This window comes from Heloderma suspectum, chromosome 2, assembly GCF_057233095.1.
Source record: "Heloderma suspectum isolate Gila_16-S chromosome 2, 16-S_ref, whole genome shotgun sequence".
NCBI lineage: Eukaryota > Metazoa > Chordata > Lepidosauria > Squamata > Helodermatidae > Heloderma > Heloderma suspectum.
The window spans coordinates 206,323,687-206,350,881 of NC_139459.1; the positions used below are offsets into that span (position 1 = coordinate 206,323,687).

The following is a 27,195-nucleotide window of genomic DNA, read 5'->3' on the forward strand; positions in this document are numbered from 1 at the left end:
TGAGGATCAGAGAATACTGCAGCCCATGATGCAGAGAGAGTTCTGACTAAATGCATTGAAACCATATATTCACATCTCTAAAATGGACTTGGTTCCAAAAAGAACTTCTGCTTTAATGTGATGCAATGGTTATCCATTAAAAATATGGATTTACAATTATCCTTAGGAATCTTTACAAAATTATATTTTGGAATCCTTAGCTTGTGTGGCACTGACATTGTCATTTTGGGGGGCCATGAAAAGACGTACTTCTTTTCCTGGGTATTTCGACATTGTTTAAGGCCAGCTTCTTGTGGGCTGCTTTTCTTGGATTCATTCTGGGCTGTTGGGGGGGGAAGCAAGATATTTGCTTATTCTGTGCAAGAAGACTTTTTCTAGTGTGCTGTTTATAGATTGCTTTTATGGTAGGTTTTTAAAAAATGTATTATTTATTTATTGTATTTTTATCCCACTCCTCAGCCAAAAAAGGCTCCCAGAGTGGCTTACAATCAACGAACAAAGAAGACAGTCCCTGCCTGCAGGCTTACAATCTAAAAAAGACATGACACACAAGGAAAAGGCAATGGGGAGGGGAGAAAAAAGAATTAGGTAGACTGACAGCAGGGCTGGTGGGATGGCCCTGTTCCCCCCTCTCATCTCCCAAAGGAGGGGCAGGCCAAATGGAGCAGGCCCTGATGTTCTGTTTGCCTGCTCCCTCGCTCCTTCTTCTTCCCCACAGGGCCATGTATTATTGTGCTGATTATGGTTTATATTTTATTTTGAGTTTTTTCTGTTATATTAATCATGGATTTCTGTATTTGCATGGGTCTGTAAGTTGACTTGTGACCCGTTTTTGCTCTGGGCAATGATGTTTAAATTTAAACATAATTGTTTATTAAATTTAAATTTAAACATCATTATATCATAATATAAACATATATTATATAAAGAATAATAATATATTATATAAAGAATAATAATAATCCTAATTGACTTGTTACCATTATATATTATACAGTTCCTTCTAGGATTAGTTGTCACATATTCAATGAAATTTCAAGTGATTCTTTGTACAGGGTAATGTTCTATTATATTGCTGTAGGAGTATCATGGAAATGTACGAATGGTCCTAAATAATTTTATGTGTATACTAGGAATGGATGAATCTGTTAATTTTGGTTCATCTCAGTTTTTCATTTTGCCAATCTTAAATTTGACTCATCCTAAACCTTAAGTTCAGTTTATCCCAAGCTTTGATGGTTTTTTTTTAAGTTGGCATGAAAACTCACATGGATTTTTGTACACATTTCTCCTAATACATGCATTTTTGTATGTAATTTTGCCTAATATACACATTTTTGCAGGCCAGCTTCCTAATATAACAAATTTCTCAACATTATTTTCATTGATATAGGCATTTTTTCTGTGCACCGTCCCCTAATGCATTCATTTTAGTAGGAATTTTAACTGGAAAATTCCATTGCAAAATTTGGAGAAGTGTGAATTTCAAAGGATAACTGAGTTTTGATTTGTATATTGGTTTGAAAGTTCAAAATTAGGGAAGTTTGCATTAAAACTCAAACTGAACAAATTTCTCCCCTGTCCCTAATGTATACACACACACACACTATCTGATGCCATGGACCAATGTATATAAGAAAACTACAAAATTTGTGAAATATTGTGATTAGGGAGCCAGCTGTGATGTTTTCAGGGTTTGTAATTACTAGTTTAGGTAACAAATTTCCAGCTTGTACTGCTCATATGTGTTATTAATCTAACATATTTTCCCTTAGAAGTGGTTTGAATGCTGGGACCCCAAGTTTAAATCCATGCTTGGGTGGCCTTGGACAAGCCAGTTTTCTCAACTTGAACTACATCGCAGGATTCTTGTGGAATTAATACAATGAGATAACACCTGTGTCCACCACCCTGAACTCCTTGGAGGGAAGATGGAATAAAAACCTAAAACACTGTGAAAATGGCTTGTTGGCTTGTTTGAACATATTTCAAACATGTTTTAGTTTGTTCTCACATTAGAGACATTTCTCAGCTTTTGCACCTGGGTAACTATCATCACACACATACACATGTTGTCTAGGAGAATCCTGTAAATATTTATTTTTATTTTTATGTAGAGCACAATCCTATGGATGTTTAGGCTTTTTTCTTTCTAAACATGCATAAGATTGCACACAATTTTATTTTTCAGAGTTATATCCTGAGTTTTTATAAAATATTGAAGGCTACTTTTAAGGAATATATAAGATATACTCTCAGAGTTAGAACTAATTTTCCTTCATTTTAGTTATGCTTTGCCCTGAGCATGCTGGGTAATCCTACTGTGATGCTGTTAGATGAACCGACTGCAGGAATGGATCCCAAAGGAAAGCGCCAGGTGTGGTGAGTGTCCCATCCATATATTCACTGTTTAGACCTGGTTTTCTAAGCTTACGGATGAAATGTTAAGTGCAATGCCAAACTTCCTGTCTCTTTCCTAAGTCCCCCATTTCTGCCCAAATACTCTCTTCACCAAGGCATACAATCCCCCAAGCATGCATCCGTGTACACCAGGGCAGGCAGCCTTTTCACTCCCAAGGGTCGGATCCAGGAATGGGCAGTGAGTCGGAGGCTACATCTGTATGCATTTATACACGCACACCATGTGAACAGGCACACACGCATGCCCACACATTCTCATGCATACGTACACTGTCTCTTACGCACCTATACACTCTCTGATGGACACATGGACATCCGTGGGTGCAGGCATGCACTCTTTTCTCCCCTGTGATATGTTCCAGAGGATGGAGCACCTCAAGCCCCACATTCTCTGGTAAGGGTTGCTGTGGTGCACTTCCTCTGTGATCTTCCCCTGAGCTTTTCTCTCTCTCACAGCTCCTGGATTTCCCCCCTGCCTTGCCCTTTTTCCCAGCCGCTCTCTCTTCCTGCTTTCCTCTGTGTCTCCTTCCTCTGACCTCCCCTTCCACTGTCTCTCTTCCCCCATCCTGCCATCCTTCCACTCCAGCCTCGCTCTTCCTCAGTCTGACTCATATGCTCCATTTCGCCCTTGCTTGTGCCAGCTAAGGCTGGCCTCGGCTGGCTTGCGCCTGGATTCATTTCCCATTCCGCCATCAGAACTGGGCCCGCTTCCACTGCTCTCCCCGAAGACAGCCTTGGTTTCAGGTTGGCTGGCGGGCTCCCTATGTTCACTGCTTGTTCTCTCTGTGGCCGTTAGGGCCAACTGCCAGTCCACGTCTGGCTCAGCACTGGGCAAGAGAGATGAGGGGGGCATCCCAGGCCCTTCCCAGTGAGAAGAGACACAAGTGTTGCTAAGTTGTTAAGGGGGAGAAACGTTTGGTGCAATTTGGCAGCAGGTGGAAACAATCCACAAGGAACTGTAAGAAAGGCTTTTGGGGGACACATAGAATAGTAGGGTTGGAAGGGGCCTACAAGGTCTGCTTGCCATGGCCTGCCTATCTCAGATGTAGACAGTACATTTTTTTATCTGAATACACACAAGACGTCTGGAAGTGTCCTAGGAGGAGATGGCCCCCAGTCACACCTCTTGAACCACCTCACTAGGTTGTTGGAAAGGTTAATGGTCAAATTCCCCCTGTGTATGTGATGAATGTCAGGCATGCCAAGGAGAGCTGGCTTCCCCCTGATTGGTCAATCCTTTTCCCCACCTGCCAGCTCCTCCTTCTGAATCTCCAGGGATAAAAGAATGTCAGTTTTCCCGGTGCTTTTGTCACTCCTGGGATGCCTTCTTCTACCAGGGATGGCCAGTGCTCTTTTGCGTATCAGCTGAAGCTACCAAGTCTGCCTTAGATATTATATTGTTTTATAATTATATATGATTTTATTAATTTCATCACAGCTTTGATTTTCATCCATTCTCTTACTGTGCTTTAAATAAATCTGTTCCTTTTAGTTTGAAAACTGATGTTGATTGAGTTCTTGCCCAGCCTCACCCAATTTGACTAACTATTGGCCGATTGACTCAAAGGAATTACAGATTAGACTCTCGCTGCCTATAAACAAGGCAGGAGTGTGTTAACACCCCTTCCTCTCGGATCACTGCCACACACCCTTAGTCTTGGGTTTCTCCCCCACCGAGACCTAGGTGGTTTTTAGAAGGGAAAGTGGTTGTGGTGCTACCCAGGAGTAAATAAAACACATTGGCCTCTGAACTGGACTTCCACAAAATGAAGGGGGGGGGGTGTGCGCGTGCGTGTGTGTGTGCGTGCATGCGTGCGCACCTTTGTGTTTTGTCGCAATAGTACATAGAACATGTATAGATACTAGTAATAATGTTTTATTCTGTGCTCATATTTAGGCATCCAGATAAACAATGTGAATTGTTTAGGGCCTTTCTGAAATATTAGATACAATTTTACCAGTGTGCTAAAACGGTCTGAATGTAGCTGTGGTACAAACACTACAGGCATTCTTTACAGCTGTTCTCAGGGTTAGTACATTTTCATTTTCACACAGTCGATACCCAGAAGAAGCCTAACCCAGCCTTTGGATCAACTTAATTTCAGTAACATAAGCTCATCATAGAACAGAGTGAATTCCTAGAGACATACACAGTTTCCAAGCCTTTGTTATTTCAGTGATGGTTATCACATACACTATGAAGGGCTCCGCTCTAGAAATTCCTAGGAATATACTGAGCTTTACTCTGAATAAAATACATGGGGCCTCATCATGTAAGACTTCAAAGGTGGCAGCTGGCACTTTACTGGAAGAACCCGCACAGACACCAGAGAGAGGCCAGCCTAGAGGCATCATGCAGCACAGTGCTTGGCCAATAACCCTCATTGCCTCTGGTGGTGGTGATGGTGAAGTGCAAGACATTTATCCATAGTGAGGGAAATAGAACAGAGAGAAGGGGAATTCTCCTTGTTGGTATCTAGTAACCTGTCTGGAATTCCCTTCACTGGATAGCACTCTGTGCGCGCAAGCCATCACACCCAAATCACTTGAGACTGAAGTGGAGTGCTCCAGTCTTCTGCCACTGGTGCTCTATCCATCTACTAAAGCAGGAACGAAACAAAATGCTAGGAACAGGCCATTTGGGCTGGTTCAACATTCCTCCACCATAATAAACCTTGTGCTGTCTGCAGGAAAGCAATTCATACTGTCCTGAAGGACAAGGACCAAGGAGCCATTCTGACAACTCACCACATGGAAGAAGCTGAGGCAGTGTGTGACCGAGTAGCCATCATGGTGACTGGACAGCTCAGGTGGGCTTCATCATGCATTTTGTTTTCCAACATGCTAGGACACTGTTTAAACACAATGCGCTGATGAGGTGAAGGATTCTTAATATTCCATATCTATCTCCAAAGAAAGCTTGCTTTGTTCAAACTATAATTCCAATATGTTTTTGCCAGGAAAGACAGGGGGAGTGCTGATCACCTGTCCAGGTAGAAGAGGTGACTGGATTCAGTTCCTTTTGTCTTATGAGCAAGTGAGTGGAGCTGCTGAAGCTGACCCTATGATTGGGCCTGCTCTGCCTGTGTGAAGCCCAGCCCAGGAATGGGAAGAGCATCTGTATGCTCCAGTGTTGGATGTAGGGTTGGCAGAGAATTTCTCCCCGAAACTTCGGCGGGCCGAGCGCCAACGTGTTCGGCCCCTCGAACAAGTTTCGGGGAGAAATTCTCCGCCCCCCCCCCCGGGACGGGACTTACCTTTGGCGAATGTCCCTCCCGGTGGCGGGTCCGGCTGGCAGTTCGTCGGGTCTTCGTCTGGGGCGGGAGCGGCAGCCGGTCTTTCGACTGGCTGCCGCTGCTGCCATTCCAATCAAAGAAAAAAAACCAACGCCCCCGTGATAGGCTACGTGACGATTAACGTAGCCTATCACGGCTAGATTTGCAAAGTCAGCCGTGATAGGCTACGTGAATCGTCACGTAGCCTATCACGGGTGACTTTAAAAAAAAAAAAGCGCGTACGGATAATGGCGGCCCCCATAGGGAGCCGCCATTCCCGTTCCTTATTTGGTCGCTGTAGTCTACATAAAGATTTACGTAGACTACGGCGAAAATAAGGGCAACGCTATTTGCATTGCCCTTATTTTTGCCGTAGTCTACATAAAGATTGACGTAGACTACAGCGACCAAATAAGGAACGCGAATGGCGGCTCCCTATGGGGGCCACCATTTGCGTACGCGCTTTTTTTTTTTAAAGTCACCCGTGATAGGCTACGTGACGATTAACGTAGCCTATCACGGCTGACTTTGCAGATCTAGCCGTGATAGGCTACGTTAATCGTCACGTAGCCTATCACGGGGGCGTTTTTTTAAAAAAAAACTTTTTAGTTCGCGGCCGGGCGAGGCGAGGCGCCTCCTCCCCAGCCTGAATTTCAGCTGGGCGAGGCGGGAAGCCTCCCCCCCCGGCCTGAACTTCGCGGGGGGAGCAGCGAAGCGCCTCCCCCCCACCGCGAAAAGCTTCGAGGACAGGTGACTTTCGTCCATCCCTAGTTGGATGAAGCAGTCCAGCTGTGAGAACTGTGCAGCCAGGGCTAGGGATGTACGAAAGTCACTTACGTTTCGCGGATTATGTTGATGGGGGGGGAGGCGTTCCATCCCTCCTCCTGGAATCCTGGACAGGGGGGAAGGCGATCCGTTCCCCCCCCCCCCGGAATCCTCCTTGGCTGGCTGTGCTCTGCGGCAGCTCCGCGGAGCAGCTGGCCAGGCCCAGCCAGGCCAGAGCCATCCGCAGCTGGATTTCTGGCCGCGGAGGGCTCTGGGGAAAAAAAACAAAAAACCGCATACGCAAATGGAGGCAGCTATGGCCGCCGCCATTTGCGTTCCTTATTTTTGCCGTCTTAATCTATGTAAATATTTACGTAGACTAAGATGGCGAAAATAAGGGGAACGCAAATAGCGTAGCGGACACTATTTGCGTTCCCCTTATTTTTGCCGTCTTAGTCTACATAATTATTTACGTAGACTAAGCCGGCCCAAAATAAGGAACGCAAATGGCGGCGGCCGTAGCTGCCGCCATTTGCGTACGCCTTTTTTTCTTTTACCCAGACGTTTTAGGCTATGTAAAAACTTACGTAGCCTATCACATCTCTGTAAAAACAAGCAAACAAACTGCAAATGGTGGCAGTGGCAGCTGGTCGGAAGACCAGCCGCCGGAGCCGCCACCGAAGCTGCCGCCAGAGCCGCCGCTGCCCGGAAGATCCACCCCAGGTAAGTCTCGTCCTGGGGGGGATCCGCGGGGGGGGGTGGCAGGCTGTTCCGCCACAGATTTCGGGGGGCCGAATGCACTGGCATTCAGCCTCACCGAGATCCGTGGCGGAATTCTCTGCCATCCCTAGCCAGGGCATCTGTTTGTGCGTGTGGTTCCAGATCCTGTAGCTATGCAAAGGCAGAACCCTTTCCATATGTGCATCACCTTAAGGGTCAAAAGAGGGAGAGTGTGGATGTGACCAGGAATGTCTGACATGCATCGTGCCCCATGGGTTCAACTTGTATGGATATTCACTCTCTTTAGGTCAGGCTGACACATGGGAGACCCATAGAGCTCTTCTGTAGCAGTTGGATGCTGCAATTAGAAAACAGAGGGCGGAGTCTGTCATGACTCAAGTATCACCATTTAACTCTATAAAAGCTCTAAGAAGTAACTCTCTTAGAAAGTTTGAGGTGGTCCGCAAAGCTCTGTCAACGAAGATGGTTCTCTGGGGTCTGCAGTGCCTCAGTGCTGTGCTAATACAAGCCGTACTTAGCACTGATATAGCACTTGACAGTGTTCAAAGCACTTCATATACATTTAAGGTAGATCAGTATTTATTACCCCTGTATTACAAAGAGGGAGCTAAGATTGAGGGAATAATGACTGGCCCAAAGCGGTCTAACGAGCTCATGGCGGAGGAGAGTCTGAGCGGGGGGCATCCTGGATCACAGCTTTGCCTCAGAAGGCACGATGTCCAGAATAGAGACCAGCCAGGAGGTCTATGATGCTGCAGGTGTTGGAGCTGAAAGAGTGCAGTGTCCTGTTGCTCCAGTCTGGAGTTTAGTCAGGAGGAAGCTGGCCTCGATGAGAGACAGCATCCCTACTTGTTCCCTGAAGAGTGTTCTGCATGTCATATTAAGAAATGACCAAGTTTACTTACTCTTTCTTTTTTATCCAGCATATTCCTTGTCAGTTTTAGGTGATTAATTGGCAGGGTAAAATGAGCTGAGGCCAAATTTTAATTGCTGTGGCTGAAATTTAAAGACACACTTGCTTATTTTTGTAGATTACTTCAGTTCTGGTTGGGAACCATAACAAGGAATTTTTAAAACCCCAATTACAGATTGTGTTCCTTCTAACAATAAATGATAGCTTTTGTATGTTACACTTTTCATTATGTCATATTTCTTTCAATAGCTTAAAAATGAAGCTTAAAAATGAATCCTGATCAACTGTTGGTAATATACAGATTTATTCAAATATATCCAACAATTCTAAGGTGTTGATAGCCCTACTTTGTGAATATAGCAGCACACATTAAGGACATGAATTATGTTATATAGTGAAAGCCTGCAGTAGTGTCCAAGACAAAGCTATGAAACGTCTGCATTAATTCTTTTGCTGTATGCTGATCCTTCCCTCCCGCAGGTGCCTTGGTCCTATTCAGTATCTGAAAAGCAAATTCGGCAAAAACTATTTGCTGCAAATAAAAGTAAAGGGAGTTGAGCAAGGAGAACTTCTGAATACTCAGATTCTACAGATGTTCCCACGTGCGGCTCGTCAAGAAAGGTAACTGAAAAACTTGTTCACAATTTGTTTTCAAGGTTTCCTGGGTTAGTTTAGTTAGTATATTTGATGTTCTTGTTTGATTTGTATTGTATTTTATTTAAGCTTCCTGAGCTTTAGGGGATTGGTTGGATTAACAGGATGGGGTGAATACCCATCTGCTCCTTCCTTTCACTCAACCTTCTAAGTCCCAATTATTAACACATACACCTACCACATGTACACAAGAGTTATTTCTGGGGACAAACGTATGCACCCTGATCCCCAGCTGGCTTTTCTGTGTGTATCTCAGGCTGGATGAGGAACCATGCATGCAATTCCCTTCCTCACCCAACAGCCAATGCCGTACACATGGAACGCTTTTAAGATGCTGATCAGCTGTTCAGAAGAGAAATCTGTGTATCTGTGTGCGAGAGAGAGAGAGAGAGAGATCTGGATTCAAACTCCCTGCTTCCCTTGCCTGCCAAACTGGGCCTTGGCTTTTTTAACAGGATTCTGTGCATTCAGATCTGGTTGCTCTCCCCGCACTCTTTTGCATCAAAGCTATACTGGCAGCTGGGTTGTTGTCTTTCCTCCGCTTAGGATATCTACTTTGTTGGTCTACAAGATCCCAATGGAAGATGCACTGCCTCTGTCAAAAGCCTTCTCCATTCTAGAGGAAGGTATGTCTGAACTGAATATACTATGCAGCTATTGTAGAAGATACTTAAGGCCCAGTCTGGATGACACTGTCCCTTCCCTTCCCTCTACGCTCAGTGGGGAAGAAAGATCATGCCTTCCCGCTTGCTAGAAGGGCCTTCCCTTCCTCCAGCATGTCTGGATGTCCACATACAGGTGTAGCATGTGAAGAGTGTATAGATGTCTAACATCCAACACAGTGGAGGATGGGTAGATGCATGTTGAATTTTACATGCATGTGCACTCTTCAAACATTACAATCGCACATGGACATCTGGGGGCACTGGAGGCAGAGAAAGTGTATCCAGTGGGCAAGGTATGAAGGCCGGATCACTGTGAGAAAAGGAAGGCGAGGGAAAGCATCGTCCCAAAGGGGCCTATGTCAACAGAACATAACTGGTTTAATTTTCTGTCCTCACAGCTAAACGAAGCTTCAACCTTCAGGAGTATAGCTTTTCTCTGAACACTTTGGAACAGGTAATGTGTTTTTAAAATATGAACAACAAGCAGTTAGTGGAAAAACACTCTTCCATACCCCCACATGGGAAGTTTTAATTTGAATGGAGGAAAGCCACAATCAGCGCCACTCAGCTTCCGCATGTGCATGTCCGCTAATTAGAAACCAAGTGCAAAACAGAGCTGGGCATGTGCCCCTCCCCTGCTGGATCTCTGTGTCCAAAATGGTGGGTTCCTTCCACCAAATTGGGAACTGCTTTTAGAGATACTGAAGTTCCCGCCAGGCTCAGAAAATAACTTTGGGGGATCATTGTAGCCTGTCTCAAAGGAGAACTGAGCCTTATGAGATGAAGAGCTTTAAGCTACAATATGCTGGTACTTTGGGCCCTTTTGGCTTCAGTGCCGCCCAACTCTGGAATGCCCCCCACCCGAGAGCTCCTCCTAAATGGAATTTCACCCTCGGGCTGAGATTCTGCACCCCTGCCCCAACTCCTTCCTCCACAAAGATTAAAATACAAGAGGAGAAGAATTGCCAGCACCTCTAGCCTCCCCATATTCTCTTCTTGAATGCAGTGGAGCAAGGTTGCTCTATTATATTTGATAGGGAGAAAATGAGTCTCTGCAGAGCAAAAACGGGGGGGGGGGAGGCATCCCCTACAGTGTACCTGGAGAGCTGCATTCATCCCACCCTTAGTTCCTTCTAACCTTCGATTTTGCCTTTGTAGCATCTAAATTCTCCCAATACATGTAATGGAGCCATGTCACTCCATTGCCTTCAATAGGGGAAGAATCCAGTCCATGCAGGGGCAAAATCCAGGAGCAAGAGGCCGCCCCTGGGTCGTCCATGTGGAATGGGGTGGGCTTCCTCCCCCTTGGATTTTGTCCCTGTATCATCTTCTCCTACCTTATACCAACTAATGGAGAGCTTTCCTCCATAGTTTTTATAGTAGAGGAGAGAAAGAAGCTTCCGCTTTCTTGGAGACAGAGCAATTCTTTTGAGTCCTTGGATTGTCATCAGAAATTACAAGTCCTTCCAAGAGCTTAGATAACTTTTGAGTTAATTGGAGAGGAGCTTTGGAAAGGTTGCCCGTCCGTTATTTTGACACCCGATTACTTGTTTTTATGAGAATGGGGGCTGAATTCTGATTTCCCTCTCTTTCACTGGCATGGGATTGGTGAAGTCTGCATTCAGCCCCTTCTCCACCTTAAAGAAGATCAGAACTTTCAAAGCTCATATCGCCAGCTATTTACTTGGGTAATTAGATGTACATCTTGGATCAAGACTGAAAAAAACCAGATTTGAGGGAAGTGATGACTGGCATCTTGGAGTTTCTACAGTATAACACCCAAACACAGTCTTCTCTCCCTAAATGTTCACTTTGTTGTGATAACCTCGATGTGAATCAAAATGATCCATATCTCCAGTAGCAGCTGATGACGCTGTTAAAATATCTGTGATGCCTTTTAAACCCTCATCTGCTGAGCTGAAGAAATCAAGTTTTTATTGTGTCATTTAGGTTTTCCTAGAACTTTGCCGAGAGCAAGAGCGAGATAATTTTGATATGGCCCTGGATACAACCCTTGAGTGGAAACAACTGCAGGAGGCTGATCCCTAAGTTGTAAATTCCAAAGACCAATATTTACCGAAGTAAGTGCTTGAACCGAGAAGGATATAAGAAGGCAGATGGCACAGAGCAGACTGTCTCTGAATTTTGTCTTGTCTAGTTTGGCCCTTAGACTGGAAGCCCCTTGGGGCAAGGGCACGGCAGTTTGTACTGTTTTCTGTGTGCTGACATGTCTGTGTGACTAACAACCATAACAGTCAAATGTGGAGATGTAACATTTCTGGAAAAGTTGAACCCATGTGGAGGAGGGAAGGGTTTTTCTGCTCGTTTTTCAGATATATGCAATACTTACTACTTTTAAGACCACAACCTATTTTATGTATAGCTTTTTATACCAACTGTATTATTGGAATAAATTTGAAAAGTGGAATTGTCCTAGTTCAAATAATTAGAAATATACCCCGTGTTAAGAGATGGATCAGTAAGCTGCTGCACCCAAAGGTGCCTAGGCTTCTCTCTCCCCTCCCTCTTGCCCCCATTTTTCAAATTGGCAAAACTAAGAGTTCAGTATATAAGCCACAAACAGTATACTAAAATAACAATTCTCTAGACTAAAAAAGTCATCTCTCTCCACAGTTAGCATTAGCTAGGAAATAAGACACTACAGAAAAATCTGCAACACTTGTTTACCAGAGGTAATACTGGGATGGATGCAGAAACCCAGGGTTAGCTCAAGACAATCAGCAAATGGTGCCGCCTCAGCATCCTCCAGTCAAGGTGCATGGTTCCCAAGGCCAATCAAGTTAGATCAAGAAAATCCTCACAATCATACTACAATAATACATTAACTGACAATTTGCTGATTTTTCATGGCACCCCAAATCAGCTGCCAGATCCCTTTTTCAAATTGCTGCACTCTCTGAAAAGTGTCTGCCTCCACCCGCACAGTATTATCAGAAATACTATTATCTGGTGCTTCCTTCTTTGAATACAATGGTTTCAAAAAGATCAGTTGCTTCTGATTCTGAACATTTATTTTGATTGTTGTAGCCTTCAGCAAACTGAAGGTTCCTCTACTATTTCACATGTGAACTTGTCTCTTTTTTTGACATATATATTTCCTAATGTAGACTAATTACTTTCATACGCTGCCAAAAAATAGGAAGATATGAAACAGAGAAGATGATTAGAGTTGTACATGTATATAAGAACAGGAATTGTAATTACCTCATACTGTAGCTTGCCTTCCATTGTTACTGGAGAGCATTATAAGGGCCTGAAGGGCAGCTAAGGCTCAGTTATCTGGGAATAATCCATAGTGAGACTTACTTCTGAATAGACATGAATAGGGCTATTATGGTCAGAAACACAATTTGGCACTAATAATAGGATTGATTATGAGAACCAGTGTGGTGCAGTGGTTAGTGTTGGACTGGGATCCAGTTTCTAGTGCACACTTGGCCATGAAGCTCACTGGGTAATTTTCTATGTGCAACAGGCTGACTATTTCGTAGGGGGTTTTGGATGAGAATAAGTATCGAGGTACCTTTCAAACTGGCTTCTGGATTTGTTCTGGGACAGAGATTGCTTTGGTCTCTGTAGTAACAACAAAAAATCCAAAACACCTTTCCCCCATATTTGAGAAAAGGCTCTTTGGGGGTTGTGCGGAGGGGAGAGGGAGACAGAGATTGCTCTTCAGTGTTCCCAAGCTTCTTCCCCTTCACATTCATAGTCATACTTATTAAATTGAGGGGTAAAGCAAAAAACAACATACCATTGACCATGGTATCCTTCTGGATCACTGTGCTGTGGTGAACTCTGTGTGCATGTGAATATATACTACTATTTCTGCTCCTGGCCTTGTAGGGTGCTGCAGTATACTACAGTATGAGGTCCATCTTGTTCGTCATACTATATAACATGTAGATAAAACTACTGGTGGAGCTCATCTAACATTTGGGGTGCCATCAGTATGTGCTCTCCTTTTCATCTAATCTTGGGAAACTGGTGAAAGTTCTATACTGCTGCTAGGGATCAGTGATGGGCTGGATGAAGGTAAACTGAAACTTAATCCAGACTAAACGGATTTCCATTCTTTTGAAATGTGCCTGACACAGGAATAGGATACCAGCAGTGTTGAAGGTTATACCGCTCTTTAAGATCCAGACCCACAGCTTGATATCCTCTTGGAGCTGCTTTTTAATAATCAGGTGGCTGTTGTGTGCAAAGCAGCATTTTACTAGCGTTATGTTGGTTTGCCACCTGTGTCTTGTACTGGAGAAAAACTATCAGGCCACAGCAATCCATGCCTTCATAACATTCAGACTAATCTTCTGTAAGATGCTCAGCCCAAACAACCAAAACAATGCAGTGTTTTAACTAGGGATGTACGAAAGTTCCGCCACGGATCTCGGGGAGGCCGAATGCCAGTGCATTCGGCCCCCGAAAATGTTTACGTAGACTAAGACGTGCCAAAATAAGGAAAATGTTTACGTATGTTTAAATGTTTACGTAGACTAAGACATGCCAAAATAAGGAACGCAAATGGTGGCGGCCATGGCTGCCGCCATCTGCGTACGCGCGTTTTTTTGTTTTTTTTTAATCAGCCATGATAGGCTACGTAAACATTTACGTAGCCTATCACGGCTGACTGCAGGGACACATATGGCTGCGGCTATGGCCGCCGCCATTTGCGTCCCTGCTAGCCAGCGGCCGGATGTCCGGCTGCTGGCGGAGCCGGCTGGCAGCTCCGCAGAATCGCTGCGGAGCACAGCCAGCTGGCCAGGATTCCGGGGGGGGGGGAGAACAGAGCGCCTCCCCCCCCAGGCGAGGATTCCGGGGGGAGGGACGGAATGCTTCCCCCCCCCACCATCAGCATAATCCCCGAAAAGTGATTTTCGTACATCCCTAGTTTTAACATGCTATATGCTAATAAGGAATACAAAGAGATTTATCCATTTGGTTTTAACAAGTAGAATTTATAAAGGTGAAAGAAACCTATTTATTTGTGCAAATTCTAAATGTACCTGTGCATATAGTATAGTGTTCTGTGCAGCAACTTGCAACTGTGACTACTTAGACCATTCAAGACAAAGAATATATTTGGCTGTTTTATACTTCATTATACATACATGTATTTGGACATTACTGAATGACAAGTAGTAATTCAGAAGGGCTTAAAGTGCAACTACAATACATTTTTGTGGCTTGACCCTGACAAAAGTACTTCTTCGAAGTTAGTGAAACTCTGATTATGTCCACCATACCTGTAATGTTACAGATTATGTGACTGATGTTCAGATTATATTACCTGAAAGGGGGAGGCATAAATGCACTTATCACTCATTCTGTAGTACAACTGCTTAAAAAAAAGTATTCCGATGAATATGTTGACAAGTACCTTAACACTGACCCTAAGTCAAATAATGCATGGTTTCATTTAAAAAAATAATCTCAACATGAGAATTTGACTTACAGAGTAAATTCTCATAGTAATTTCCATTAAAATGATGATCTTACGAGAAAGTTTAAAAAAAAGAACACACAGATTAAATTCTACGTATTTAATTACTGGCTTATTACAAGTTAAGATGTATCTGAGCGTTGAATCACCTAAATAACAACTGCTAGAAGGTAGGTAGTTTGCTTATTGTTAAATAAGAGGATTTCTTTCCCTTATTTAACTTACACAAAAATGTGTGCAGAGGAGAATTATGACAAAACTTTCATGGAACTGGCAAAGTTGCAAAAATGGCCTTTAGCAAAACATTTTTCAGGAAAGGTGCATGATAAACCGATTATCATTATATAGCAGATTGCTAACTGATGTCACAAAATGATCTTCCTACATCTCTGGAGATAGTGTTCTTAAAATCAAGTTTCAGAAAATGTAGCACATACAAAAGGATATTTGTAAAAGAGTGGGTTGGATCCAGAGCCACTGTTCTGCAAACAGAAGAGCCCATTCTATTCATGAATGGGAGCCAGATCCAATGGAGGATCTCACTCCACAACTGAGTGTTCCCATGGACAGCAGCAGGGGAAGTGATTTTGGCTGATTTCATCTTTCCCCTCTAGCCCCCAGTGCCACCTCTTACACTATTCTGGAGGGTCCCTCAACCATCTGGAGCAGATTTTCAGGGGCATATGTGGCTGCAAAGGGAAGAGAGAATAAACACAAACCCCCTCTCCGTGTTCTGCCCATGGGAGCATGTACTTTGTGGAGTTCTGCTCCACACAACTCTGGCTACAACTCAGTTTTTGAAATTGTTCACTATTATTGTGGATATCACATGCTGTATATGGCTGGTAGAATTCAGCACGAGGGTTTCTAGAACAGGAAAGCATCAATTGCTCCTAAACAGTTACATTGTACAGTGCCCTCTTTCCACCATCGCTACAAAGCAAAGCAGAAAGAGACAAATGCATTGGGATTTTTCATGAAAAGAGCAAGTCATAGATCAGTAATAAGAGTATTCAAAAATAAAGGTATCTCAGAATATTTATAGTATTAATAAGGCAAAGAAGGTGAATACTCAGTTGCTTAGGAATATGCTCCAAATTCATAGTGTTTATTGCACACTACAAAATAACAAAAGCACCCCCTTATTAAACCTTGACGAATGAAGCTCTTGAATTCTACAATGTGGAAGAGATCAGAAAACAACCCGCTCACCCTGGGATCTTTCCCAACTAATTGTTCCATTCAGTGTTCCAAAATTGCTGTCTTCCTCCTCTTGCTCTTTGACAAGTTCCACAAATAACTAAAATGAATAAGAACTACATTAATACATTAATTACAACCACAATCCTCTTGAATTCTACTCAGCCATGGGCAAAATGTTGGCCTGAATTATTACATGGTTGAAAATCTGCACAGCAAAATTGTGTCTTAAAGTGTTAAATTACAGATCTTCTGAGCACTTAGAACACTGTGTGTGTGTCCATGCGTGCGGGGATCAGTTCTGGATGACACCCCATATTATAGTCACAAAACATCAATGGGAATGTAGCCAATTTCTGAATACACATGACAATTTATTTCATAAATCCAGAAAGTAAAGATAGGGTTGAAACGTGTGGGAAAAATAATTTTGGGGAAGGGCAAGGGGTGGAGGGTATGTTATGTCTTTGAAGAAGTCTGTCTAATTACCTGTTCAAGTGTTGCTTGAGAGAAGCTGTACTCTTCAATATTAAAGGCATGTTTTGCTGTTAAAAATGTTAGAAAGAACTGCTTACTCCACAATGATAGTTATGCATCAAAATGACTTCATCTAAATGTGCATTTTAAAATGACATATTTATTCCTCCTGTTGCCAGTAAAAATGGATCAATCTGCAGCTCCATGGGCACTGTGATATGCACACAGAGCTCATGGCATATTCTGACTTCCACATGAAAAGTCCTATCACGGTTACAAGAACCCAACTATCCCTTAATATTACAAAAACTGGGAAAGCCACTGGGTGTGTTGCACAACCTGTATAAATCAAGAGCCTCTGGGATACTTAAATATTTAAGCTAGTCAAACATAGTTTATGGCTGTGAAGGAATGGCAAGTTAATTTCTCAGGATACTAATTTCTTAGGGGAAGCATTTGAAATGCTTCCCCTAAGTGGTATGCTTAGCGTCAACTTTATTGACATTTTGGCACCAGTCTAATACCATCTGCCTACCCAGGCATTTATTGGCAGTTCTCACAATCAATCTCACTGCAGATGGTTTACTGGCTTTTATTAGCTGTTCATTTGCTGTATTTTATTGCTGTTGTTTAAAAATCGTTACCGGCCCTGGGATTTTTTTAATGGGATATAAAAAGAATGAATGAATTAAATAAATAAATCCTGTGTTTCTTTAAATGACCTGAAGTTTGACTGGCTGCATGCCCATGAGGCAAAATTACATCCAGTGAAACCTGGATGGCCTGGGAGATGGTAAAAGCCTGTGAGTGACCAGAAATTTGGATAAAAGGATAGGTTTATATAGAGGATTATAATGCTATGGAACAACATGATGGTGGGGAGTGGGGGTGAGAGTCAATAGGATGAATTCCGATTAGCAGGAGATTTGGATGGATAATTGAGAATCAAATAATGGAGGCATTCATGATGAAGATGGACAGCCATTTGTCAGAGATGTTTTGACTTAGATTCCTGCATTGAGCAGGGGGTTGGACTCGATGGTCTTATAGGCACCTTCCAACCCTACTATTCTATGATTCTATGAGGTTTCACCATAATCAGTTCGCTTAGTAAACTGTTGCCTCACCTTCCTCCAGTTTAGAAAAAGACAGTGCAAGCGACTGGACATCTTCCTTTGGAATTTTATATGCCAAAATCGAGGCAAAACTACAAGACACACAAAGTAGAAATGAGCACAGGCCACAACAATGGCAATCACAAGTGGCTTGAGTAATGTTACAGGAGTTAGGCAGATTTATACAATACTGTCATACAGCCAAACAGGTACAATTATTTTGTCTCAGACTAAACAGGTCTTTACCTATTTCTAACAGAGTACATATTTAAGAAAAATGGTATTCAAAATTAAAAATCACCAGGAGATATGAGAGAGTCTGTGACATTCAGTGTTCTAGTCTAGTTGACCATATACTCACTGATATTTGAACAAAGAAACATCTTCCAAATATTAAGTTCAATCTACTTTGAGAAGAAGTGTTCACAGTCTGTAGCACAAATTTAGGGCTTGTTCAATTCAACACCCTGGAGAGAAGTCTTAAATAAGCAAAAATCTTAGGTGTACGCATCTTCCTCCCCCTCACATCAAGAAGGAAGTAATGAGTGAGCCAGAATGAATGGGGAAGGTGGGGGAGCTTTAATTGGATGGTCAGCTAGGTACCACATTTAAATGAATGCAGTTCATTCGATGCTTCCTGTACGCAGTGAATGGAGCGTGTGCCTAAAGAGCCTGGTTTCATAGTGACTTGAGATTTCTTACCCGAAAGTAATGAGTAAACAGGCTACAAGCAGTATTAAGTGTGGAACTGGTGTAGATATAAAGACCTGCAATGGATGGTGATTGATATTACTTCGCTTCCACAGAAAATGTCTTCTAGTATTTGGTACAATACATTTGCTAACGTTTGTTGAAGCTTTGGACACATTATTTTTAAGAATGCACCATTTGTCATGGATGAGTAACAGAAACAAGTCTGACCCATTTTCAGTGGCTGTTGATAGACAAGTAATATCTGTGTTCCAGAACCCCATGAACAGAAGTTCAATGCATGTGCTCAGTGGCTTTCCAACTCAGTAGCACACACGCCATTTCACTATGCGAGATCACTGTCAATTACTAGATTTTGACTATGAGAAATGTTTGTCTAGTAAATAATAGAATTCAAAACCCAAAGTGTACAAGAGTTCTTGCAGAAAAAATATTATTTTGATATCCCTGGGGATAATTTATTTCAATGTTATCTTGGTGAATTGGTTGCTTACAAAAACATATGAGCTCACTTTTCTTTTAATGCCCATTCTAACTACTATTCTTACCTTTTCTGACAACTTGCATTTGGAAAGATGCGCAAAATTTTCCTTTGAACACGCTCCTTCTGCAGTATATCTGGCACTTCTTTTAATTTCATTTCCAAGAAATATCCTCTGCCAAATTTACTCTTGAGATGTTGAACTGTCCCAATACACCTATCCATTGTTTAGAGGAGGAGCAGAAGTAAAAGACAAAGAGGCAAAAGTGAACGCAGTTCCAAATTTTTAATGATATTTTAAAACATAAATCTGAACTTCTTTACCCAAGATGCCCCAATTTGCAGAGGAGGTACCTTAATTTTCCAGACACCAAGATCGCCACCCGATCACACACAGCCTCTGCTTCTGCCATATAATGAGTTGTCAGAATACCTGCTCTCTCTTTATTTTTAAAGGCAGCTCGAATTGCTTTCCTATAAAATGTAACAAACATTCCATGAACCTGCAAACTGCTGCTCTCTGAGTGGTCCTCTGTGCAGTCACATGGGTGGGATATAAGGACCGTCCACAAAGCTGGAGATGCAAGGAAGTACTAAGCCACCTCCCAAGCCTTTTACCTCACCCCCACAAAATATTTCACCCTCTTTATAAGATAACAGGGAGGTCCAATGTCCTGGCCATGGGTTAGCAGTCCAGACAAAAAGAACTGAATGGTTCTGTGTCTCACCTTGTAGAATGGGCATGAACATACTAAGATTTGTAGAAGGTTGAAATAGAAGTCTGAACATGTTTGACATGGGGCTGAACAGAAACCATAAAGAACACTTTTTCTGTGAAAGCAGTATTCAAAATATGGATGAACACTGATACTAATGGCATTGGTAGCTGAAAAAAAGATTCTTTTTAACAGATGGGAAGTAACTCCCTGTTAGTTAACATGGAAGTTTGCAAAATCACAAGTTTGCTTCTGTTCAGTGTTTTAGCCACTCCATTCCATTTCCTCTTCTCCTCCCCACCCCCCACCCCATTTTCCTTTCTCCTTCTCCAACAATCAGTCAGCAGTCCGTGTCCACGGACCATGCTGACTCTTCACTGGATTGTTTTGGGTTTCCCCCCTCCATTTTGGTTGGCGGTGTGTGTGTGTGTGAGAATCCAAGCTAAATTACAATCTTATATTTCGCCATGGGAAGCTCTCACTTCTGTCTGGGGAAATTTACAAATCGTTTCTTGGTGTGGACCAGAAAAAGACCTATCCAGATAATGAGATAGTTCTTTCTATCCTTTTTATATCTTATGTGTCTCTTCCTCCTTCTGCCAATCCATTCCATTCCCCTTCTCATGTGGTTGGGTTTTTTTTTTAGTCACCCCATTCCATTCCTCCTCCCACTTGGTTGTCATTTTTATTTTCAGCCTTTGAACAATCCATGCCACTTAACTTTATGGGGTTGATTTTGTCCCCCCACCCCCTCCCTTCAGATTTTTTTTCTAAAGATGTTTTGAGCATATGTAAACCTCATGATTACCCTGAGTCTGCTGCTACCTCTCTTGTATGCCTGGGCGGTGCTGTTTTGGCAATATAAGAAGGAGCATGGGAAGACTTGAATCAGATATAGAAAGAATGATAGTGAGCTTAGTGAAAATCCCATGCTCATAGTTACAAAACAAGTAAACACAGATATCAATGTGATATTCTATTTTAGTTACAGGCTCCATGCCATTTGATGATACTCACCACATCTGCTGTATTTCTATAGGATCCATACCAGTAGATGGCTCATCTAGTAAAGTAATATGAGGGTTACCAAGCATACTTAAGGCAAAACATAACTGAAAAAGAGAGAAAATTGGAAAGGTGAATTTGATAGCTGTTTACGTCATATAGCATACAGGGTCAATTCAACTTTTAAAATAATAAAATACCTTTCGTTTGATTCCTGCTCCAAGTTTTTTTGCTCTTTTCTGTAGATGTTCCTTAAGATCAAGTGCACTAGAAATGCTGCAGAAAAACAAGTACAACATTTGAGTAGTTTTGAAAGGGATGTCACTACAGTACTAAATGTGTAAGCATTCTAAGAGACCAGTATGAGAGAACTTTAAAACTTCAACATATAATACACTCATTTTATCTTTTTCAATATGCTGGTTAAAGTTCATGTGATTTACCTATACAGTAGATATACAAAAATACAAGATGAAAACTATTCACTAAGGAGGAATGGTGGAGGGATGAATTTAGCAGCTATTATTTATTTAATTTTAATATTTTTAGGCTGCCTTTTAAGGTGCAAAACCCTCTCAAGGCAGCTCACAAGATACAAACAATACAACAATAAATATCAGAATGAATAAAACCCAGTGACAATAATAAAACAGATATCCGTCCCCCCAATACCAAAACCAAAGCCAACGGCAGTCAAAACTATCAGCGGCCCTGTAAAAAAATCTTTTAGCATGTTCATTGTGTGAACTCTTCTTTCTCTTTAGACTTCTTGGCTGGTATTGCACTCAATATGTGTCTTATAATTCCCATTTAAATGACTTGCCAGTACTCTTTTGAAATCTGTTACAAATAGAATGGAAGGAAGGTTGAGCCTGTCTGAGGGTTCAGGGATACAAACTAATTAGTCTGCCCCATCTCTAGCAAGGAAACCAAAGAGCTTTTGAGTTTCTCATCAAAGGTAAAGTGCACATATGTAAAATCTTAAATATGTCTTCTTAAAATTCTTAGTAGTTTTCAGGGCCGTTTCCAGATATTTTATAGCTATGTGACCATTTTTACACAGCATGCCCATAATGCTTGGTGATGCCCTTGTATTTTATATTCAGGTATCTGTGCTCAAGTACAAAATGTAAAGTGAGAATTGACCTCATAGATATTAGTTGTAATTACATCCAGCATGTAAGGTATCGGGGGATAAGGATAAAAAGGGAAGTGGACCAAAGTGTGTTTCCGCCATTGGGATAAGGCAGTAAATCTGACTGAAACTATTAGTCAGGGGAGGGCTCATTCCTCTTCCACTCTAATTGTAATAGCAAAGAAATACTTAGAGTCACAACTCTCTCATCATCAGTACAAAAGCAAAAGTGAGAGCTGGCCATTACTTCCATGTATTTATTTAGGATCAGGGTGTTAGAAATCACTTTGGAATACATGGTGAGATAAAGGGTTTCTGGGGGCGGGGGGTGGGGATTTATGTATAATTTTCATTCAAAGATAATTATGAGGTATATGCATGAGAATGGAGAAACTAAAACAACTTTAGCTAAGACAGAGCTGGAGCTAGAAAATTTGCTCCAGACAGAGTTCTTCTGTGACTAGAAATTACCTTCCAAATTAGCACACAGGATGTAGATCTAGAAATATGTGCCACTGAACAATGGACGCAATCCTAAGTACAGTGTGCTTTAGACTGAAAAATGCGAATGGTCTACCTTTTTGGAGTTATATCTTTTTTTTTTTTTTTTTTTTACATAACTTCTACTTTCCCCCACTTCTGGGGGTGGGGGGCAGGAGTAAGTTCAAGGCATCAAACATTTTCAAGGAGATCATATCATAGTAAAGTAAGAGAAAGAACACACTTCTATTAACTTCATGAAAATAAAAATGTTTAAAATGAGATATTTACCATTTTATGACTTCTATCATGTCACTAGCACTCATTCCTTTGATAGCACCATAAATTTCAAAATGCTCCTGTAATGTAATATTGGGCCAAAGTGGATTTGTCTGTGGACAGTATCCCATAAACCTCATGGAATTGTCCTTGTTATTCTCACCTGAAGAATAATCTCCCATCAGCACCTGTGGATACACCAGTCCTTTCTCAATATTTTTATGTAATGTTTTCAGTTAACATGCAAGAAAATACTTAAAGGTAGTTGTATGAAAAGATGAATTAAAATAATAAGAAATATTAGTGCCAGAATTATCAGCTTACTTTTACTATATGATCACTTTTCACTTTTATATGCTAGGGACATTCTGGGATGTCCCTCCTATTTAGTATGGGCAGTCACAACATTCAAATGCCTATTTTCTACTTTAAGGCTGTAACTCTATATGTAGTTACCTGTGAGTAAGTCCTATTAAATGCAATGGGATTTTCTTCTGAATAGACATGCAAGGATTGCACTTTTATTGAGGAGAATCCATTTACCCCATCTTTAGTTTACACTGCAATTTTGCCAGAACACGAATCTGTAACTCTTACTGTTGTTTCATTCAGTTCAACCACACATTTCTGTAGTCATGTCATTCCACAGACATTTTTAAATTCATAGTTCAAAAACTGTCTATGAAACCACAAAAAAGAGACAGACTGAAAGCTCGTATGCACAGACATTTTCAATAGTAGGTACACCACTGTTCTGTGTGTACTATTTGCTCATCTATATGAAGTCTGGGTATTTCCAGCTATCAAGAGATGTACCTCCAAGTGTTATTCTATTACCACAAAAAGCATCTTTACAGGTTGTAAAGTATATGTAGCCTCTGTATGAAGTATCCATTTTATTAGCTTAGAAAGAGCTGTGAAACCTGTTTTGGATGAGAACTCCTGCAATGGTTAACAGAAAAATATTGAAGAGAGGTCACAGAAGCTAGTGTGCAGTTGGATACCTGGCCTGAAGTTGGTTCAACTTCTCCCACCAGAACATTAATCAGTGTGCTCTTCCCAGCTCCATTTGGCCCTAACACTCCAAGAATTTCCCCTATACAAGAAGGAGAAAGAAAATGGAACATGCAACAACTGCAGGTTTGATTTGCAAGATATATTTATTTAATTTTTAAATGTATTGATTCGGTAGTAACTCGTTTAACGCCAACCTTTTTTTACACAAAGAGAGACATGATTAGTTGCCACTTTCTTTATTTTTCTTCCAAGAAGAAAATCTGTCTTTTCATCATATTCTTTATGCAAACTGCTGACCAAAATTGCTGGTTTCTAATAAAATAAAAGATAACACAGAAATTAATAATGAATTAGTTTTATTGCGTAATGCAAAAATGTTAGAGGTATACAGACCTGCCACTTGCCCCCCCCCGATCCTTCCCAGTTCAAAGTTTACACAGAGAAATCCCATGGTGAACCAGCCTGCCCACAGAGACAGTCTTCAGCCACCTCTGTAGTTGTGGAGCTATGGGCACTATAACTATGGAAATGACCACAGGGCATTTCTGTGCACAGCTCACTTCACATTCCATGATATTATGAGGTTTCTCTACATCAGCCCTCCCCAGCCTGGTGACCTCCAGATGTGTTGGATTGCACCTCCCATCATTCCCATCCAGCATGGCCAATCTGGGCAACGCATTTGGAGGGCACTAGTTTGAGGAAGGCTGCTCTACAAGATCTCGTGCACAGGAGAGACTGTGTGGAAAATATTAATACTAATAATGTGGCTTGCTCACAGGTATTTATTTTTATTTTATTTATTAAATTTATTAATCGCCCATCTGACTGGTCACCCAGCCACTCTGGGCGATGTACAACCCACCATAAACAATTTAAAACAATAAAATTTTACCATAAATTTTTTTTTAAAAAAATACCCTAACCCACCCCAAATGCCTGCCTGAACAACCACGTTTTTAATGCACGACGGAAGCTCATTAAAGAGGGGGCATGACGGAGTTCCCTAGGGAGGGAGTTCCACAGAGTGGGGGCCACCACAGAGAAGGCCCTCTCCCTCGTCCCCACCAGTCTAGCTGTCCTGGCTGATGGGACAGAGAGAAGGCCATCCGAGGCTGATCTTGTTAAGCGGCCTGTCTGGTGTTGCTGGAGGCGCTCCTTAAGATAGGCTGGGCCGGAACCATATAGGGTTTTAAAGGTCAAAACCAACACCTTGAATTTGGCCCGGAAAACAACTGGTAACCAGTGCAACTCCTTCAGCACTGGAGTGATGTGATCTCGCCGGCGGCTGCCTTTAATCAGGCGAGCCGCCGCGTTCTGTACCAGCTGCAGTTTCCGAACCGTCTTCAAGGGTAACCCCACGTAGAGCGCATTACAGTAGTAGGTATGGATCAACCTGTGGAGGTCAGGCATATTTTGTTGTTGTTCAGTCGTTCAGTCGTGTCCGACTCTGGAATACTGTCATATCCGCTAGCTTTGTTGTTAGTAATGCTTCCTAAGGCCCACTTGACTTCACTCTCTAGGATGTCCGGCTCAAGTTCAGTGACCACACTATCATGGCTATCAGGGACATTAAGATCTTTCCTGTATAGTTCTTCTGTGTATTCTTTCCACCTCTTCTTAATCTCATCTGCTTCTGTTAGGTCCCTGCCTTCTTTGTCCTTTATCATGCCCGTCCTTGCACAAAACGTCCCCTCGAGATCTCTGATTTTCTTGAAGAGATCTCTAGTCTTTCCCATTCTGTTGTTTTCCTTGATTTCTTTGCATTGTTCATTTAAGAAGGCCTTCTTGTCTCTCCTTGCTATTCTCTGGAACTCTGCATTCAGTTGGATATATCTTCCCCTTTCTCCCTTGCTTTTCACTTCCCTTCTTTCCTTAGCTACTTGTAAAGCCTCATCAGACAGCTACTTTGCTTTCTTGCATTTCTTTTTCTTTGGGATGGATTGAGTTGCTGCCTCCTGAACAATGTTACGGACCTCTGTCCATAGTTCCTTAGGCACTCTATCAGATCTAATCCCTGAAATCTATTCCTCACCTCCACTGTATATTCATAAGGGATATGATTTAGGTCATACCTGAATGGTTTAGTGGTTTTCCCTATGTTCTTCAATTTAAGCTGAAATTTTGCAATAAGAAGCTCATGATCTGAGCCACAGTCTGCTCCAGGTCTTGTTTTTACTGACTGTATAGAGCTTCTCCATCTTTGGCTGCAAAGTACATAATCAATCTGAGTTTGATATTGACCATCTGGTGATGTCCATGTGTAGAGTCGCCTCTTGTGCTGTAGGAAAAGAGTGTTTGCTATGATCTGCGTGTTCTCTTGGCAAAACTCTATTAGCCTTTGTCCTGCTTCATTTTGTACACCAAGGCCATGCTTACCTGTTATCCCGGTGATTTCTTGACTTCCTACTTTAGCATTCCAATCCCCTATGATGAAGAGGACATCTTTGTTTGGTGTTAGTTCAAGAAGGTGTTGTAGGTCTTCATAGAACCGATCAACCTCAGCTTCTTCAGCATCAGTGGTTGGGGCATAGACTGTGATGTTGAATGGTTTGCTTTGGATTCGTACTGAGATCATTCTATCATTTTTGAGATTGTACCCCAGTACTGCTTTTCCCACCCTTTTGTTGACTATGAGTGCTACTCCATTTCTTCTAAGGGATTCTTGCCCACAGTAGTAGATATAATGGTCACCTGAATTAAATTTGCCCATGCTTGTCCATTTTAGTTCGCTGATTCCCAAGATGTCGATGTTCAATCTTGCCATCTCATGTTTGACCACCTCCAGCTTACCTTGATTCATTGATCTTACATTCCAGGTTCCTAAACAATATTGTTCTTTACAGCATTGGACTTTCTTTTCACCACCAGACACATCCACAGCTGAGTGTCCTTTCGGCTTTGGCCCAGCCGCTTCACTCTTTCTGGTGCTACTCGGAAATTCCCTCTGCTCTTCCCCAGTAGTACATTGGACACCTTCCGACCTGAGGGACTCATCTTCCGGCATCATATCTTTTAGCCTTGTGATACGTTCCATGGGGTTTTCTTGGCAAGAATACTGGAGTGGGTTGCCATTTCCTTCTCCAGTGGACCACATTTTGTCAGAACTCTCCACCATGACCTGTCTGTCTTGGGCAGCCCTGCACGGCATAGCTTATGGCTTCACTGAGTTACGCAAGCCCGTTCGCCACAACAAGTGATCCATGAAGGGGTCAGGCATATTACTATTGGAATAATCACCTTTTCATATTAGTACAAGTTGTTTCTGTGATGCCCAGAAAGAGATCCATCACCAGCTGCTTCCAGATCTCTGTGTAATGACACCAATGTACAAGTGGCCAGGCAAATCACGCCTTGTGCATGCTACTTTATGATGGGATCTGGTGCCACTTAAGTTCAGAGGATTAAGACAAAGGGGCAAGATTTACCTCCTCACAGCTCTGGCAGGTTGTCATCTCTTTAACCCTCAACCTCTCAGCCGTAACATCTTCATCCTCATCCTCCTCACGTGGCACATCTGGAAATTTCCAGGGCTTCAGTTTCACAGGAGTTCTGAAAATATATCCATTTCTGCTCATAGGACCTCTGAACAGGTTAGTTGATACAACTAACAGGGAGCGGGGGTGGGAACCAGTCTGTTCAATAGGCCAGACCTGGTGAACTGGAATGCTCTACCCTTGAAAC

At 42.2% G+C, this 27,195-nt stretch overlaps 2 protein-coding genes across 5 annotated transcripts in view; one reads left to right on the forward strand and one right to left on the reverse strand.

The window, feature by feature from the left end:
• LOC146353869 (ABC-type organic anion transporter ABCA8-like) overlaps positions 1–14,989 on the forward strand; it is a 90,457-nt gene extending 75,468 nt beyond the window's left edge. For all 4 annotated transcript variants that reach the window (XM_084837526.1, XM_084837525.1, XM_084837524.1 and 1 more), the window contains 6 exons: positions 2,288–2,382; positions 5,112–5,231; positions 8,596–8,736; positions 9,316–9,395; positions 9,833–9,888; positions 11,385–14,989. In XM_084837526.1, the coding sequence (XP_084693652.1) occupies positions 2,288–2,382; positions 5,112–5,231; positions 8,596–8,736; positions 9,316–9,395; positions 9,833–9,888; positions 11,385–11,483 (591 nt within the window). In that variant the 3' untranslated portion in view covers positions 11,484–14,989. The remainder of the gene's footprint in view (positions 1–2,287; positions 2,383–5,111; positions 5,232–8,595; positions 8,737–9,315; positions 9,396–9,832; positions 9,889–11,384) is intronic.
• LOC146353870 (cholesterol transporter ABCA5-like) overlaps positions 14,983–27,195 on the reverse strand; it is a 75,579-nt gene continuing 63,366 nt past the window's right edge. Inside the window, exons 29-39 of the mRNA XM_084837523.1 lie at positions 26,940–27,063; positions 23,706–23,823; positions 23,499–23,590; positions 22,507–22,682; positions 20,801–20,876; positions 20,613–20,707; positions 19,234–19,353; positions 18,947–19,096; positions 17,700–17,779; positions 16,585–16,640; positions 14,983–16,195 (exon numbers count right to left, since the gene is read on the reverse strand). Of these exons, the coding sequence (XP_084693649.1) occupies positions 16,088–16,195; positions 16,585–16,640; positions 17,700–17,779; positions 18,947–19,096; positions 19,234–19,353; positions 20,613–20,707; positions 20,801–20,876; positions 22,507–22,682; positions 23,499–23,590; positions 23,706–23,823; positions 26,940–27,063 (1,195 nt within the window). The 3' untranslated portion in view covers positions 14,983–16,087. The remainder of the gene's footprint in view (positions 16,196–16,584; positions 16,641–17,699; positions 17,780–18,946; positions 19,097–19,233; positions 19,354–20,612; positions 20,708–20,800; positions 20,877–22,506; positions 22,683–23,498; positions 23,591–23,705; positions 23,824–26,939; positions 27,064–27,195) is intronic.